The sequence below is a fragment of the Poecile atricapillus genome, chromosome 12, assembly GCF_030490865.1.
Source record: "Poecile atricapillus isolate bPoeAtr1 chromosome 12, bPoeAtr1.hap1, whole genome shotgun sequence".
Taxonomy (NCBI): domain Eukaryota; kingdom Metazoa; phylum Chordata; class Aves; order Passeriformes; family Paridae; genus Poecile; species Poecile atricapillus.
This window is the reverse complement of record NC_081260.1, coordinates 11,378,418-11,394,762: the sequence shown is the minus strand read 5'-3', so window position 1 is coordinate 11,394,762 and position 16,345 is coordinate 11,378,418. Positions and strand designations below refer to the sequence as shown.

General features: G+C 40.1%; 1 protein-coding gene across 5 annotated transcripts; it reads left to right on the top strand.

The window, feature by feature from the left end:
• The first annotated feature begins 24 nt into the window (after positions 1 to 24).
• On the top strand, positions 25 to 16,166 carry COMMD5 (COMM domain containing 5). 5 transcript variants are annotated; one of them, XM_058847995.1, is made up of 7 exons: positions 25 to 196; positions 2,191 to 2,351; positions 3,460 to 3,488; positions 7,238 to 7,288; positions 11,294 to 11,389; positions 13,069 to 13,144; positions 15,643 to 16,166. In XM_058847995.1, the coding sequence occupies exons 1-7, from the start codon at positions 55 to 57 to the stop codon at positions 15,742 to 15,744; spliced, it is 657 nt and encodes a 218-aa protein (XP_058703978.1). In that variant the 5' UTR covers positions 25 to 54; the 3' UTR covers positions 15,745 to 16,166. The 5 variants fall into 5 exon arrangements, with proteins under 5 accessions (XP_058703978.1, XP_058703977.1, XP_058703981.1 ...); XM_058847994.1 differs by having other exon boundaries at positions 2,191 to 2,361; positions 3,461 to 3,488; XM_058847996.1 differs by having other exon boundaries at positions 180 to 318; positions 2,191 to 2,361; positions 3,461 to 3,488.
• Positions 16,167 to 16,345: the final 179 nt, after the last annotated feature.

The window sequence follows — 16,345 nt, the reverse complement described above, 5'->3', positions numbered from 1 at the left end:
CCCCACAGCGCCCCCTGCCGCGGGGAGGCCGCGCGGCGGGCGGGCGGTGCGGCCATGGCGGCCGGGGCGGCGCAGGGGCTCGGAGAGGGCGGCAGCGGCCGCGGGTTCCTGGGCCCGCGTGTGCCGGCCGAGGTGGAGGCCATGGCCCGGGGAGTGCAGGACGTGGGCAAGGAGACCTTCCGGAGGCTCCTCAAAGGTAGGGCCCGTGCGGGGCCCGCGGGGCGCCGCCCCAGCGCGGAAGGGCCGCGGGGGGGTCCCAGCCAGAGCCCATGGGCCGGAGCCGCGTTCCCCGAGGAAGCCGTGGATCCTCACGGAAATGTACGGACAGCTATTAGAGGGCTTCCAAAGGAGACCAAATATGGTGAAAGGCCTTAGGGGGGAAGCTATACGGACTGAGGTCACTTGGTCTGTTCGGCCTGGAGGGGACTGAAGGGAGACCTCAGAGCTGGCTACAAGTTCCTCACGAGAGACAGACACGGATGCCCTCTCTGGTGACCAGTGACAGGACACGAGGGAACAGCAGAATGCTGTGTCACGGCACTTAGGTTAGGTATCAGGAAAAGATTCTTTCCCTAGAAGGGGTGGGGCACTGGAACAGGCTCCCCAGGAAAGTGGTCGCAGGACCAGACTGACAGAGCTCAAGGAGTGTTGGGACAATTCTCGCAGGCACATGATAGGATTCTTGGGGTGTCCTGTGCAGGGCGGAGTTGGACTTGATGATCCTTCTGGGTCCACTACAACTCGGAATATTCTGTGATTCTGTGACAGCTGGAGAGCTGCAGCTTCCTGGGGCGCTTCCCATTGCTTTTCCCGACAGGAAGCTAGAGCTGAGCTTTAAATAAAATTAGGAGCTTGATTCATTGTATTCTACAATTCTGAAATCTGTGATAATGAGGAACAGAGTTCTCCAGCTGTGGATGGCCCCCAAAGTCAGATGAGTGCTGTTAAAGTCATTTCTCTCTCATCTCTGTGTCCCAGAGCCAGCAGGCCAGTCACTGTCAGGTTGTGTGTGGCAGTCAGAGACCCTGTGGGCATCTACAGAACGTGCAGGACACAATACAGCAACCCCAAGGTGCAGGTGTTCTACTGAAGTTGAGGCTGTAAGATTGATTGAAATCAAGGATTGATTTCATTTTTGTCTGTGAGGCTTCTCGTGGTGGTGAGAATTTTCTCAAGGCACCTTTGATCATCAAAATCAAGAGTTACACAGTTGAGTAAATTAGGGTATGTAAAACAATGGTGGAATAATGGAATAGTTGATGAGCCAAAGCACAGCTTGTTGGAGGGTAGCTGCTGCCAAGTGTGGTGTGACCCTGGCATGTTCTCTCAGTTAACATCTTGTCAGGGATTTTATTTTTTATTTAAAGGACTCAAAACATCTGGTAGCTGGTTTGTCTTTAAAAGTGTTGCTGCACAGTAGGAGAAATGAACAATGTATTCAGGGGTTCCTTGTAGTACTTGAAATAAGCTGTGTATAGGCAGAGACGTTTAGGACAGAAGTCAATACACATGTTGAACGATATTTGCTGTCTAGTGCAGGGATAGAGACTGAAAAGCCTTATCCATGCCAGGAAGCCTGACTGTCTGGGTTTAATTTTGGTGTAAATTATCACTTGCTTTCAGGTGTGCAATAAATGCTTCCTACCATAGCAGGGGCAGACAGTCCTTCAAACTGCCTGGAGCCAGGGCAGTGACCCCAGTGCAGATCTCCCCAGAGCGGGTGGGCACAGCCTCCCTCTGCTTATGCAGAGCTGGCACAGATCTCCCCTCACTGTCTGCTCTTGCTGGCCTGTGACTCACAGTTTGCAGGGCTGCAGTTTTTCCTCTGAAGGTTTTGTAATCTTTGAATTTCAACACTGTATATCTGCATTGCTCTTCACTTGGGTCAAGTTCATTTTTTGAGGCTGTTGCTGTTACTCTACTGCTAAACAAAGACTAATGTAAAGAAATGAGATGTAGGTTCATGTGCCTGGTCAGTTCATGATGTAAAAACTGCATGTTAACAGCATCTGAGGATTATTCAGACAGCGTTATTGCAGGCTCTGCTACACTGTCTCAATGACTGATATAATTTTTGTCTGTGAGGCTTCTCCCTGTGGTGAGAATTTTCTCAATGCACCTTTGACCATCAAAATCAAGAGCTACACAGTTGAGTAAATTAAGGATCTTTCTTTGCTTTCTTGTTCACAGTCACTGTTAATGCATTGGAAGGGAAAGACTGCAAGGAATCTGTCAGGCTGATTGCAGAAAGTGCTAATCTTTCAGAAGAGCAACTTGCTTTCCTCATTTCTGGCATGTACACCCTCCTCCGAGAAGCATTGAGACTCCCCTTATCAACTTTCAAACAAGAAGTAAGTTCTGGGAGTACTTGGAACCCTGATAAGGTAAAAGCTGCGTCAGACACAAGTCATCATCTGAATCTCATTTGCCTGGGTGGGAAGCTGCACATAAAAATGGTTCTCCAAGTTAAGGTTGTTGGAAGAAACTTAAAAATCTGGAACTTAATATTTCACTTGTTGGGTAGATTTAGAGTAAGCTTTTTGAAAAAATATTTAAGCTTTAGGAAAAAGATTCCTGTATCTATTTCTGCTTCAACATCTTGTTTGCTGTGTATGTTAGTTTTCACTTATAAATTAAAAACCCCAAAGAAAGCATAGCAAAATGTTATTTCGTGGGCATCAACACTCTTTCTAACTGGGTGTTCACACATACCACTCATTTTTGTCCACGCTTATAATTTCTCATATTTGTTTAGCTCCTCTGTTCATATTTCTGCCATAGAGGAAGGAAGGTCTTATGGCCAGAACATTATAGTGGAATTTGGAAGAAAGTTCAGTTTCCACTTATGCTGTGCATGTTTGGTGTGAATATGTACACGCCTGCCATGTTCCCAATCCCTATCCCTTCTTCATGGCTATTCTCTTCATTTTTCATGTTCCTTTACCTTACAATTTTCTCATTTTCGTGTGAGTGAACCACTTCTAGGTTTCCAGTAGCTCTTGTTTAAGATACAGCTTCATATTTACCCAGGAATACTGGGAAAGATTCCATATTGCAGAAAATGTAGTGGAAGTATTCTTTTAATATACAGTCCTTATCTTTTGCCATTTACTTTTTCTTGTCATAGTTTGAACAAGTTACTGCCAAATGTATTTGAGAATAAGGGCACATAGTTAATCTAAAAGAAAAATGTTTCTGGATAGCTAAATAAAAGAAGTGGCAGAGACATTGTTTTGAAAATTAAAGGCTTCCAAGATATTTAGGTCTTTAAATCACAACTTGATTGAATACTTCTGAAAATTCTTTTCAATATATTACCAGTAATTTCAAAACTACTGGCACTCAAGTCTAAAATTTTTGGGGAGAGATACCAAATAAGTAACCACTATTGTTTCAGTATGTAAGAAATGATCATTTAAGGCTATATCATGTAAAATTTCATCTTCCTTGTCTTTTTAGGTTTTTAAAGAAGACTTGAAGGAGCTCAGGTATGCCTGTTTACACCAGTTCTTTTAATGTTTGTTTTTTCATGGCTTTTATGTAACTGCTCCCCCAAATTAACTTTTTTACACAAAAATGTTGGTATAAAAATTAGCTGTAAATACCTCATAATGCATCTGTTGCCAAACATCGTATAAAGCCAGAGGAAAAAAACAGGTGTTGTGTAAGACTTGATTTAGCACTGAGCATGAGCAGTTTTATTTTACCTGCTGAGGAGAATGGTCTGATTTAGTCTGTAATGTAGGTTATGCAAATGTGAGTGACCTTCTCTCTGCCATCCCCACCTTGCCCTGCAATAGTTTGGTAAGACAGTAGTAGCATTTCAGAAGCTAAGAACTGCCCTACTTCTTTCCTTCTTTGAAAGGTCAATGATATAATGCTCATGAAACCCTACTACCATGTTCAGCCATGATTTCTCCTGCCCATTACCCAAGAAATCATGACCTTTGTTACAGCCTTTTCCAAAATCTGTATCAGTCTTCCATGAGTATCTCTGAAGGGATCATATCCTAAAAGCTAAATATCAGATGCTAGTAATATTTATAGGTTTTCCCTTATTTCTATATTCAGTAGCAATGAGAGAATAACAGCAGTTCATATTTTCTTCTGCAGTGAAACCTCTGAACCAAGGCTTAATTATTTTAAAACACTATTTTCACACATTTCTTTAACATTCTGATTGCTACCTAGAACAAATAGATATTTTTAATTCTGTCTTTTTTCATCCTTACTTTAACCTGTACATCAGCTTTCTCCTCATAAGCAGTTAAGTCATAAGCATGATTTACTTTATGAGCAACTTCAGGCAAACTAAAACTGCAGACGTAATCAGGGTGTAATGAATGAAAGGTGTCATTTGGGCCATAGTGAAAGGTGCCTTGCAAGTCGATACAGTTTTGTCTGCAGTTCGGTGCTGGAGTTTGGCCTGCCTTTTGTCTTGAGAGCTCAAGTGCATGCTGCTGCCTGTGCCACAACATGAAGTTCACACCCAGGTTAAAGTAGGTCAGTAAGAAACTGACTAATTGCTTTTGACCCAGTGGAAGCTGGTGTTTTTTGAGGTGCACACACAATGTACTAACTTTGATTACGGAATAAGGAAGAATACTAAAAGCTCCATGCCAAATTCTCTGGGATTGGGTGAATATTCCTCTTTTGAGTACTGGAGAAAGTTGGTATAGGAGTGTCAGAAGTCACTGTCTGGGCTGGCTGTGTCTAGATATGCAGACTCCCAGGTCCCTGTCCTTGTAATTTGACCACACTTTAATGACTTATACTTTTGTAGTTGTGTTTGAGGTTTTTCTTCTCACATAATGGTTTGTTCATACATTTTACTCAGACACTTTTCAGTCTGCATGATCTTTTTATATTTTGATACATCTTTTTATCTTACTGTTCTGGTTAATAAGGCTGATCTAGCAGCAATAGTTAGGTAACTGCATTTGTGCTGCTTGCAGACTTGAGTGTTTTATGAGATGCTAGTTGCTGCTATGCTCCTATTATTCTTATTATTCATCTCATTCTCAGTATTTGGACTCTTCCAGACTTCCATCTCTGACTGTCTTACTTCCTGTGAGTAGCTCTCTTCACCTTGTGGCTAAACTTTTAGAAGACTAAGTAGCTTATTCTATTCTCAAGCATAGAAATTTGGTAGCACCTTCATTTCCTCTGGGAAACATAATTTCCTACATTTCCCAATGGGCTTGAGTTTGGAGATGAACTACTTGCTTGTTTTCAAAGCACTTTCTAATTGCATTTAGACACTTAGCCTGCTGCATTGGCCATCCTGTGATCAAAAAACATGACATTGGTTGAACAGTGATGTCTTGGCATTATTGGCATCCAGTGTTTGGGTAGGTATTTTGCCTTTTAAGGCAGAAAAGGTGCCTATAGGCCTCTTTTCTGTTCTCTATTCTTTTAAAATGTTTAAACTCTGTGCTATGTAACTTTTTTTTTCACTTCTTGCATTATATTTTGTTTCTTTTGGTGAACCTAAAGCTTGAGCTAATTCTGCCATATAATATCTCATAATTCTCAATTTTCTGGTGAGGTATCACCTCATTGATCTTGGCTTCTAGTTTTGATGAAGAGAGAGGCTAGAATACATGCCCACTTCAAATTAACTAGATTAAAAGAGTTGTAATTCCCTATTAGCCTAAGTGGCTGAGCCAGTGGGAATAAATTCACAGTAAGTTGTGGGTGCTTTTTTTTCCCCTCCCATCGCAGATTATTTAATAACTTTATGACTCAGGCAAATAACACAGGATTGAGACATCTTCACGCATTTTCTGCCCTTTGAGTTCCTTCCTCAGAAGGTTCCACTGACAAGTGATTGCCATCTGTAGTTCAGGCTGTACTGTACCATGTTCTATCTTATCTGTGTTGTGTGTGACTGGCCTCATGTTGGCTTGAGCCAGGAACAGAATTTTCAGCAAAATCATTGACTGCAGAGCAAAAATAATGTAAACCCAAAGGTAGTGTTAATGCTTCTGTTTTAGTAATGCTCTTGGATCAAGTGTTGTGGTAGGTATCATCATAATCATATTACAGCCCACTGTCTCCAGCTATTCCACTACATGGTCAGGGTATCCAGTCAATGTCAGGATTGGCTAAATAATAAACTTGCATGAAAGTATAAGTAATGTTTGCAGAAATAGTCTTGTCTCTTCTGAAAGACAGACTCTTGCAGCCAAAAAAGTGCTGTTCCAGTGCTTGCTAAAATGAATTTCTTTTTATCCAAGCACTATTTAAAAATGTGGTTTAACCCCACTTCTTCCTTTATGAATTCAAGCTGTAGTAATTGCTGTTTCATCTTCCCACTGTGTGAGTTGATGAGTTGTTTTTTCTCTGGTCATTAGACACTGTAAGCTCTTTAGGACAGATAACTTCCTTGTTTGCTTTGATTTTTCTTTGATACACTGCTGTGTGTCTCGAGCCACTGGTGAGTAATGTCTCTGGGCACTGATTCATGGTGAGCGCTGGATTTAACTGTGGCAGCAGCAGCAGCAGCAGTGACTTCTCCCCCTTGTCCAACCTGCCTCTCGGTAGGAGGTTACTGTCCCTGTGGCAAAGGCAGCTGAATGGATAGTGTTTTCTCTGTGGTCTTTGCAATTCACAGCCTGATCTATTGAACTGCAAATCAACAGTAGTTTGTTTGTAAGGCAACAGCAGTGTCAGAGGGATGAAGGAGTGGAGAGGAGTAGGTAGATGGAGTGTATTAATCTCTTCAACCAGTCCCCATGTATGCTCCTTTTGTAAAGTAGCCTTGGCTAAAAGGGCTTCTGTTTGAATTTTGAGGAGGAAATTCCTTCTGTCTTCATTACACTTGAAGTGAAAGTGAAATGAAATGTGTAAGTTTGGGATTTTTGAAAGCATGCATTGCTGGCCTGCCTTCTACACTTGTCAGAGCCATCAGTAAAATTTTTCTTGACTTTACTGAGAGAAGTTAAGCAAATACTGGGTTCTTTTGAAATACGGTGTTGTCATACAAGATAGGGTGAGAAGATGTAGTACAGTTTTTAGTGTTCTTGATATATAAACGTAAGTTGTCCTTTTGAGAGCCTTGACTGAATCAATACTGAAGTGCTTACGTAAGAGGTGGCAATTTTAAGCAATGGAAGATGGAAAATGTTGACACATTTTTTGTGTTCTGTAATAGATTTAAGGCTTTTTCAGAGAAGGCTGTATAACTGTGGTTACAAAAACCCCCTAACTGTTTCGTTTTGCTCTTCTTTTTCAGAATACCAGAAGATTTCATTGTGGACTTTTCCAGTGTAGTCTTTGGTAACAGGTTAGTGTCTTCATTGTGCAGACAGCAGGGCTGCACAGAGCTCTGTTGACACAAATCCTTAGTGTATTGAAGGAACAGCAATATTTTTGAAATTAATGAGAACAAGACTTGTCCCATTATTTTGATTCAGCACAGTATAATGTCCATCATGCATGGCAATACATGCATTAAGTAGCTTTCTTGCCAATTTTCAGTTTTTCTGTGTTCATCAGTTTTTATAATGTTCTATAGACTGTAAAGTGTATCAATACCTACAGATGAAGAATGCAGTGCAGAATTACTAATTTTTGCCATCATTATCATTGCAAGTTATAGCAAAAGAGAGAGGCTACATAAGCCTCTACATGCTCTGGTTTATGGCAGCTTTCTCAGATAGCATTTCTCAAGTGTTAATGTACAGTTCAATTGGGAAGTCACACTGAGTGACTTGATGACAACACATATGAGATATCAAGTGCTCTGCCTGCTGTAATTCACTTTTTAAGCAACATTCCTCAGTAACTCTAGAGGAAGTTCTAAATTGAGAGCTTTTTGAACTACCTGTCTCTTTTGTCCATTCTTGGGATTCCCTGTTTCTAGAAGTTTCTCTACTCAACCATAATTAGCCTATTTTGCATCTAGAAATTCAAAATCTTGAACATTTTGAATATGCAAACTTGTGAAGGGCCAGGAGTTGGACTCTGATGATCATTGTGGGCCCCTTCCAACTCAGGATACTCTGTGATTCCAGTTTTCCTTCTTGAAACTTGAGGTCACTCAGCACATAACATCACTAACCCAATGCTATTCCAGATTCTCTGAATGGAATCCCAGTAATCATAGTTGTGGTTTTTCAGTTACCCTCAAGGGTCTGAGTGCTCTTACCAAAGCTAAAAATATTTTTCATTTCTTTGATTAAGATCTTGGCTTACAGCTAAAGGTTTCTGGAGTAAAAATAAATTCAGTCTTCTCATCTTTTCTTTGCTCTTCTGTTTGAATTATAGGTGTTAAGAATGCAAAATTCATGGTTGCAAAGTGGAAATATTGTTTGCAGTAGGGAAGGAAGATAAATTTAGATGTAATTTGAAGCATGCATGATTGTCTGTTTTCTACTGTGAAATCACGATGCTGAAAAATTTAGCTTTTTCTCATTTTGAAAGCTGTGATTATCCAGTGTAATCTTGCTCTGTGTTTTGAGACCAGAGAACACCTCAGGTTTGATTTTTAGACAGATCTGCTTTTACAATCTTAAATGTAGCACTGAATCATACATATGCGTATTGAGTTGTAAATATATATGTTTGTGATGGTAAGAGATGCATTAGCATGTGATCAAAAATTCAGTAATTCAGTATGAGCTAGATAACCCAGAAAAATCCATTTTTAATACTTCTCCTGGCATCTTATTTTTAGAGTTCTTTTCACTAAACAACAGCTCTGAAGTATTTGGCATTTGTATTTGTGTCCCCACAGTTCCACCAAGCTATGTAGACTGAAAGAAAAACTTGCCACATTGGCACCATCAAATAATTACATGAAATTAAAACTGTTTTTTAAGGGAAAGGATAACACTAACTCCCCCCTCTCTGAATGTTTATAATAAATGCACTGCTTTGCTTTTCTAATGGTGTAGCTTTACCAGGAGGGTGCATTCTGTGTGCCATTTTTCAACATTTCACATGTACAACTTTGTTCAGCCTTGCAGTTCAGTGGCCTGCTAGGCCTGTCTTGTTATGTGTATAGGGAACCATCCAGAACTTGTCCTTAGTTTTGATACTGGTAGATCAGCTGCTGCTTCAAATTCTCTAATCTTTCATTTTCGAGTTGCACCCTTTAGCAGGTGATACTATTGTCACAGTGTATCATCCTTTCCACCATAGCTTGTATGGTCTTTAGGATGGTCTCTACCTGATCCATGGTCTTTTACTTGTTCTGACATCTGCCTTCTGCACAATACGCTGTCAGTATATTGCAGCTGCTGGCACAAAGTGTTTACAAAATGTAATTATAGGCTATAGGTTTTGGATGTAAGATTAATTGAGTCTTTTCTGCTCCATTTTGCTATTCCTCTCAGAAATCAATGGCTTGAATAGCAGCCTGTGTAACTTCTGTATGCATGTTGGCCACTATGCACATTCTGTCATCTTTACAGGATTCTTGCAGTTCCCATTGTGGTCTTGCTCAAGCTGGGAAGGTCCTGACAGAAGGTTAACTAAGCTGCAGAAGCTGTGACTCTTCCTGGGAGAATGGTACAGAAGTGCAGTCCTGACCAGAAATAAAGCTTTGTGTTTGACCACAGAAATGCCATCTCTCGACAATATTCAGAAGCTTCCCCTCTGTTTGGGAGGTCACCATTTCTGACCTTTCCCACCACTACTAAGTAAAGTATATTTCTGTTTCTAAAACTCCTTTCTTCCCCTGGAGTGCTGGTGCTGCACTGAATGGACTGACTTCCATTGATGGGAGTTAACATGTCTTAAGGAAACGGTAGCAGTGTGGCTATTTTTAGGGAGTCTCCAACTTAAGCAATACTCTGGCAGCAGCTCTTCACTGAGGGAAAGGCCTATTCTTATTGTTTAATCCTGCTAATGACTGTTCTAGACTCCAGCTCCTCATGGCTGCACCCAGCTGTGGTGACCTACTTCCTATCCAGGAGTTGACAATGAGTAAGAACCAGCCGATCTACTTTTTTTTGCTCATTCCTTTACCATGCTATTAGGAATGTGTGTCACTTCTGACACCCAAACCAGACCCAAACCACCTCCCCCCTACCAAAGAGAGACTTTCTTTCTTATATCACCTTTGCAAAATGCAGGATGCTTGGAGGATCTTAGCCTGTGGGTCCTGTGTACCTTATCAGATCATTAATCTTTCTGGGCAGTTTCTAAAGGCCCAGCTACCTTGCACACAAGAATCTGAGTAGTGATGTTAGACTGCCATTCCTACAGTGCTTGATTTGTTCAGAGAGGATTCCTTTCTGATGCAAAGTCTGTAATTAGATTATGTCTAGCACCATGGATAAAGGATGTAATGTTTCTTATCCTGCCCTTAGTGGAAGTACTGGAATAGCCTTGAAATGTACCATAAATAAATTCCAGGGACATGGGATGCTTACAGAGAAAGTATAAAAAAAAAAAAAAAAAAAAAAGAGTGAGTAACACAAAGTCCTTAAAAATGAATGGTTATTATGTATTTCTATCAGATTTGTCATTTAGTTATCTATCAGACCTCAGGATGCTATTAAAATTTTTTAAATTGTCAACCATCTGAAGTTTAATTGCTGCTAACTGTATTTCCGCTCAGAAATGAACTAGGGCTTGATCAGCCTGATTCTTCCTACAATTTAAGTAACAAATTAAATTCTTGGCTTCTTACACAATAGACTAGGCAAAAGTCTTGAAGGCTGTGCTGGGGTTGGCAGTGAACATTATGTAAGGAACTTGAAGTCTGTAAATTATATTGGATCAGTAAGAACCATTGTGGGGTTTCTTTAAGTATGCCTCAAAATACAGTCAATACACTAATGTTATTATGTTTTAAAACATTGCTGCTTGCCAATACTAGATGTTTTTGCTGAAGAAGAACAGTGACCTTATGCAACTGTTTTGCCTAAATCATCTGTCTTGTCTCTGCTTGCTTGTTCATGTTGGATTTGCATGAAGGTAAAGATATATTTGCAGGTCCCTTTCTATGCCTCACAGTTCCATATAATTGAAATAACAGGTGTGCCAGCCACCACAGTGACTCTTACTAAACTTTATAGAGACATCACTTTGCTAGAATTACACAGCCACTTGGTCTCCTTTTTCAACATGGACCATAGTTAAGCATAGAAAAAGGGGATAATCCAAGCACAGCTGTCTTAAATCCACAAACGCTCCACTTGTTCAGACCTCTTTAAGCGAGGACAGATAGAGAGAAACAAATTCCGGACAGGTTTGTACTGAGGAATCATATTTTCTCTTTAGATTGTTTCTTCTTTTATGAATTTACATTCCAGTCTCTTACTTCTGATTCACTCTTCAGGCGTCCCACTTCCGAAGGCACAGCTCTGATACAAAGAAGTCGGCTACCAAGCATCCAGGACTTCAAGTGGAGAGTGGATGTTGCTATATCCACAAGGTATAAAAGAGAATCATGCACATCCTTAGAATTACCTAAGATAAAACTGATTTCTTGTGCTGCTTAAACAATTTAATGGGGTCAAAATGTGCCATGCTATTAGGGATTGGCAGGTAGCATTAAACAGCAAGATATAGGTGGAATTTTCTGAACAGTGTAGAGGTCAGTGTATATACACTTCACTGCTGGTTACATTTCACTCAAAGTTTGAGTCTTTTTTTAAAACTTAATAGAGATGATGCACATCCACAGGTGCTGGTGATGATGGCATAGATTAGTCACATTGAGCCTCAAGCAGCTAGGCAAGATCGTAGTTTTACTGAAACAGAGAAGGGTATTCATCTATTCAACTTCCTAAGAAGACTGTCTTAATGCACATGTTAAATGACTTTCCATCTCTTGTACTCTGCTTCTACAAAGAGAGGTTTCAGGACAGCACCTTTACACTGCCATAGTTATGTAACTGGTCACTGAACTACCTCCTAGTTTCTTTCACAACAGGAGTAAAAGCCTTTGAGATCATCCTGCCTGTGCCTGCAGTGAACAGCTTCTTACCATCTGCCACAACAGAGGCATGTGGGGGATGGATCTTTGGCTAGAGCCAGAAGGAAACAGAAACCTGTTGTCTGTGCTGTTTCATCTCTGTCTAGTTCTAAGACAGACCAAGCTGAAAGAAATTAGATGATCCAGTCTTTGTTAGTAGTGTAAATTGTTAGCATGAGTGACTTCATGTTGTGTGCCTGAATACCTGCATCTGGGAGAGAGTGCTGTCTCTGCTGCCAGAGAGGCCCGTGGCTGATCAGGGATTGTCTTCCTGAAATCAAGGAAAAAGGCTACTAAGAGAAAATTGGAATGGCCACAAGCTACTAGTCCAGGTGACTTTCTGATGAGAAGTGCTGTAAGCACCACACAGCTATCACTCTGTAAAAAAAGAATCTATACTGATGAGTGAGCAAAATGTCCAGATAAACATCCTCAGACACGGTGCTTGCAAGCTGAAAGCAAATGCTATGATTTGTTTTCCAAACAACACAGGAGCAATACATCACTGGTTTTTGTTTTCCTTCCTTTTAGTTTTGTTTTTAGTTAATCTTCCCCCTGGGATTTCTTGTTTATCATCCAGCAACAGCCTCTGCAGGGAGGTATGGCAGCTTTGGCCTGTAGTGCCTGTCTGTACCTGAGCAGGCTTTGGCAACGTCAGTTGATGGAAGCTGCACAAGAATGACTCATTTCCCTTCTTTGGGTCATCAAATAAAATAACACACAAATTTAGGATGAAGCCTGGAAGAGGTTGATTCCCCAAATGAGGTGGCAGTTGAATGTATAAAGGGAGGAAAATGATTAATGCAACATGGTAGACTGCATAAGAAAACTGCATTATTATTAGCAGTACTTGGTCACCTCTTATCCCTATCATCGTTCTACTAAACCAATTATTTAAAACAAAAATGCTCCTAAACTTGCAGTTACTAAACTATTAATGAAATGTTAAGTCTCAATACTGAAGTAAATTGGACAGAACTGTTGTGTTCATGAGTTTCCAGCCAGACTTTGTGACTGAAATTACTCATGTTCTGTGTAAAGCCTACATGAACGTCTAAAATTGTTAATGTGCAATGCTGTACTCATCACACTGCTGATCTCTACTGCTGTAATACTAATGATGTAAATAATTTCAGTTCACTGGCCCGTGCACTCCAGCCATCCATTCTGATGATGATGAAGCTTTCAGATGGGACAGCTCATCGCTTTGAAGTAAGTCTGATTGCCATAATAAATAGTAAGAAAACCACTTCCAGTTTTATTTAGAAAGTTGAATTATTACTTAAAATACCAAAGCTTTTGTAAATTCTGTGTTACCATTGGTTGGTTTACTTTAGAATCCTTCATATTCAATGTAGCCATATAAAATATTTAATGAAATACCAATCAAAATCATTTCATACCTTGCTCCTACACATGTTCTGTTGAACTGCAATTTATTAGAAGAATATTAATTACTGGAAAGCACTATTACGTAATATTTGGTTTGATTAAAAGTTATGGGGTTGTTGTGAACTGTAACCTTTAGACCTGATGGTGGCTCTTGAGGGCAGGAAAATTATTGGGGCACTTTAAATGATGTATGACACACTTCTAAACCTTCTGCATTTGGCAGAGAATGGTAACATTCTTTTATGTGGCAGAGGTAGTTTTATTCTTTTTCTTCAGAACTGTTCCGGCTGCTAGAAGGTAAAAAAACCCTCTTTGCTTGTTACAGGATTAGTCAGTGGCAGTATTTATGACACTGTACCTAAAGGCTTGCCAGAAGATGGCATAAACTCTTCCATAATTTTAACCTTTGGAAAGGAATGCTATTTGTTCTATAAATAACATGGTGGTGCATACAGGAATTCAATGCACAGCAGGCATTGTAACATTTGAACTCTGTACTGATTTTGGCTTCAGTTCCCTCATTAGTAGTAGTCTGGGAGAAGCACCAAAGCCTTGTGGGTTGAAAGAGGTAGACTGATTTTACTGTTAAATTGTTCTGCAAGAAAGCATCTACTGAGGAAGACATAAATTCTGTGCTACATTGCAAACGCTTGAGGGTGTCACTTCACAGGAGATCAAATTTACCCCTCTGGACAGTCCAGTTCAGAGCATCCCATACACTGTATTTGAGGACTTCCATTAAGTGGAACTTAAATGATACCATGGACTTCAGGTTAACCCTTTACAACAGGGTAGATTTCACTTGTGAGAATAAAATCTAGTTTGTACTCTATTCATACTATTTCCTGGCATATAATGTCAAGTGTTGATCTTGGTGCCATTGTTTCTGACTGTTCTCACTTGATCTTAGGGTCTGAGGGTTTTTTTTGTCATTGTGGGTCTGTGAAAGGCCCTTTGTTATTCTGCAGTGGAGATGTGGTTGTCCAGCACATGCAAGAGTGCAGATACCTGATAACAAACAGTGTGCTCCTCTTAGAATCAGCTCTTTGCTGTTGCTGCTGCTTGGATCTGAATGCTAAGGGTGTGACTGCAAACAGGATTTCTATAGCTGATAAGTGGTCTTCCCACAGTTAGTATCTCTTTGGGATAAGCTTGGTTTTGGTTCAAGGTATCATATGCAAGTAAATATAGCCTCAGATCTTCAGTTTTCCTTTATTTGAACACGTTCAGAATGTCCTGCTAACTCAAAGGGCTTATGTAACATGGTAAGTCCAGAAAATAATTCTGTTGTGAACAGTTTTGAAATGTGTATAGAAGTTACACTCCTTGGTCTCCATTTGGTGTTTTAATCACAGTGTGACTTCTGACTGAATTTTTTTTTTTTAAAAGCAGTGGGAATTGCAGCATTTTGAGTCTTGTATATATGTCAAAAGTGAAAAGGACGTGGTGCCTTTTTATGCATTTCTGATATATGTGGAAAATGCAAATCAGGTGTTGGATTCCTCTCATATAATTGGTATCTGTGCTACATTGGGCAGAAGGATGACAAGGGTCTCTGCCAAAAGAACTGCTGTCTTCAGTGCAGTCAAAGGAGTAAATTAGGCAGTGCTGTGCAGACTGTGTGGGACCAGCCAGACTGCACTGGGCACTTGTGTGAGCATGTGTTTGTGCACTGCCCCAATGCCACCAGTCTGTGTCACCAGTCCGTGCCTGCTCTCGGCTGGGGGCCTCTGTCTTCATAGATAAGATTTCCTTCCACTTATAATTTCTTGGGCTTGAAAGGAGAGCCCATGAGTCTCCTGCACAGTTGAAAATGCTTTTTATATTTAATCCTAAATCTTTTGCCTTCTATGTGTAGTGCCCAGTGCCATTTGTTCTTGAGGTCGCTGCCAAGTCTCTTGCCTTGAGTCTCAATTTCTTTCTCTTGCAAGTTTGGACAAGCAGAGTATCTTGAATTTGTTGCTTGAGAATTCTGTAGTCCATGACCTTCCAGATGTCTTCCCTTCCAGTCCATGACTTTTATATCACCCAAGCAGCTCTCAGTTTACATCCTCAAGTATTTCCTTTCTCTCATCAGGCAATACAGAAAATGTATCATGTAGGTGTTATTTCTGTTTTTTCCCACTCTCCTTTTCCACATAGATTTAGTCGGATTAACTGAATTTTATTAACCTTAAATCCTTTGTCTTAAGTCGGCAAAAAATAAGTATTTTAAGAGAGATTGGCCTTACACTGCAAGATGTGCTGTGTCCATAGGCATGACCTAGTAAAGGTTCCTGCCATGTCCGCTGTTTTCTAACCTGAGTGTTCTGTTTCAGGTGCCAGTTGCCAAGTTTCAAGAACTGAGATACAATGTTGCCCTTATACTGAAGGAAATGAATGATCTGGAGAAGAGGAGCATACTGAAGATCCAAGACTAAACACTTTTAAATTGAGAGTTTATGGAAGAGATCTGAAACCCTCAGCATGTTTTGTGAATGCAAAACAGGGGACCATCACCACTTTGCCTCTATGAACTTCAATGTGGCATTTATGATGTCTGCTGTAAATATTTTTTTCCCAATTCAAGTGTTAAAAGCTCAAACTCTTTTTGTAAGACTTAAGAAAAACAAAACATTTATCTATGAAAAAGTATAATGTTGTTTGTGAACATTTTTGCATGATTCATCAAAACTTTTTTTTAAATAACTGTCTTAATAGATGTAAGAGTCATTTATTTCTGATTATGATTCATAACTCTAATTTTTTTTTTAAAGTGTGCTACCGGAAGCCCTAGCAATGTGTCTGTATCACAAGAAAACTCTGCAATATTTCAAATTAAAAAAAAAAGATAACAAACCCACTCCTGCCTTCTAGTATGACAAATGTGATCTTGAGTTTTGCATAAAATTGTTGCCTCGTTTCTTACTATGTGACTAAAGTTTAGCTATGGATATTTAAAGGCTAATTTGGAAGAAAATTGGAAGTCTGTGGATCAAGAAAGAAGTATCATCTGGGTTTCCAGGATTAATTCCATTGAAT

Excerpts from the sequence above, each read along its gene's own strand:
- COMMD5 (XM_058847994.1), top strand. The coding sequence starts at position 55 with ATGGCGGCCGGGGCGGCGCAGGGGCTCGGAGAGGGCGGCAGCGGCCGC. Across the intron at positions 2,362-3,460 it reads CAAACAAGAAGTAAGTTCTG|TTTTTAAAGAAGACTTGAAG; the intron begins GGAGTACTTGGA and ends TGTCTTTTTAGG. Across the intron at positions 11,390-13,068 it reads GATGTTGCTATATCCACAAG|TTCACTGGCCCGTGCACTCC; the intron begins GTATAAAAGAGA and ends AAATAATTTCAG.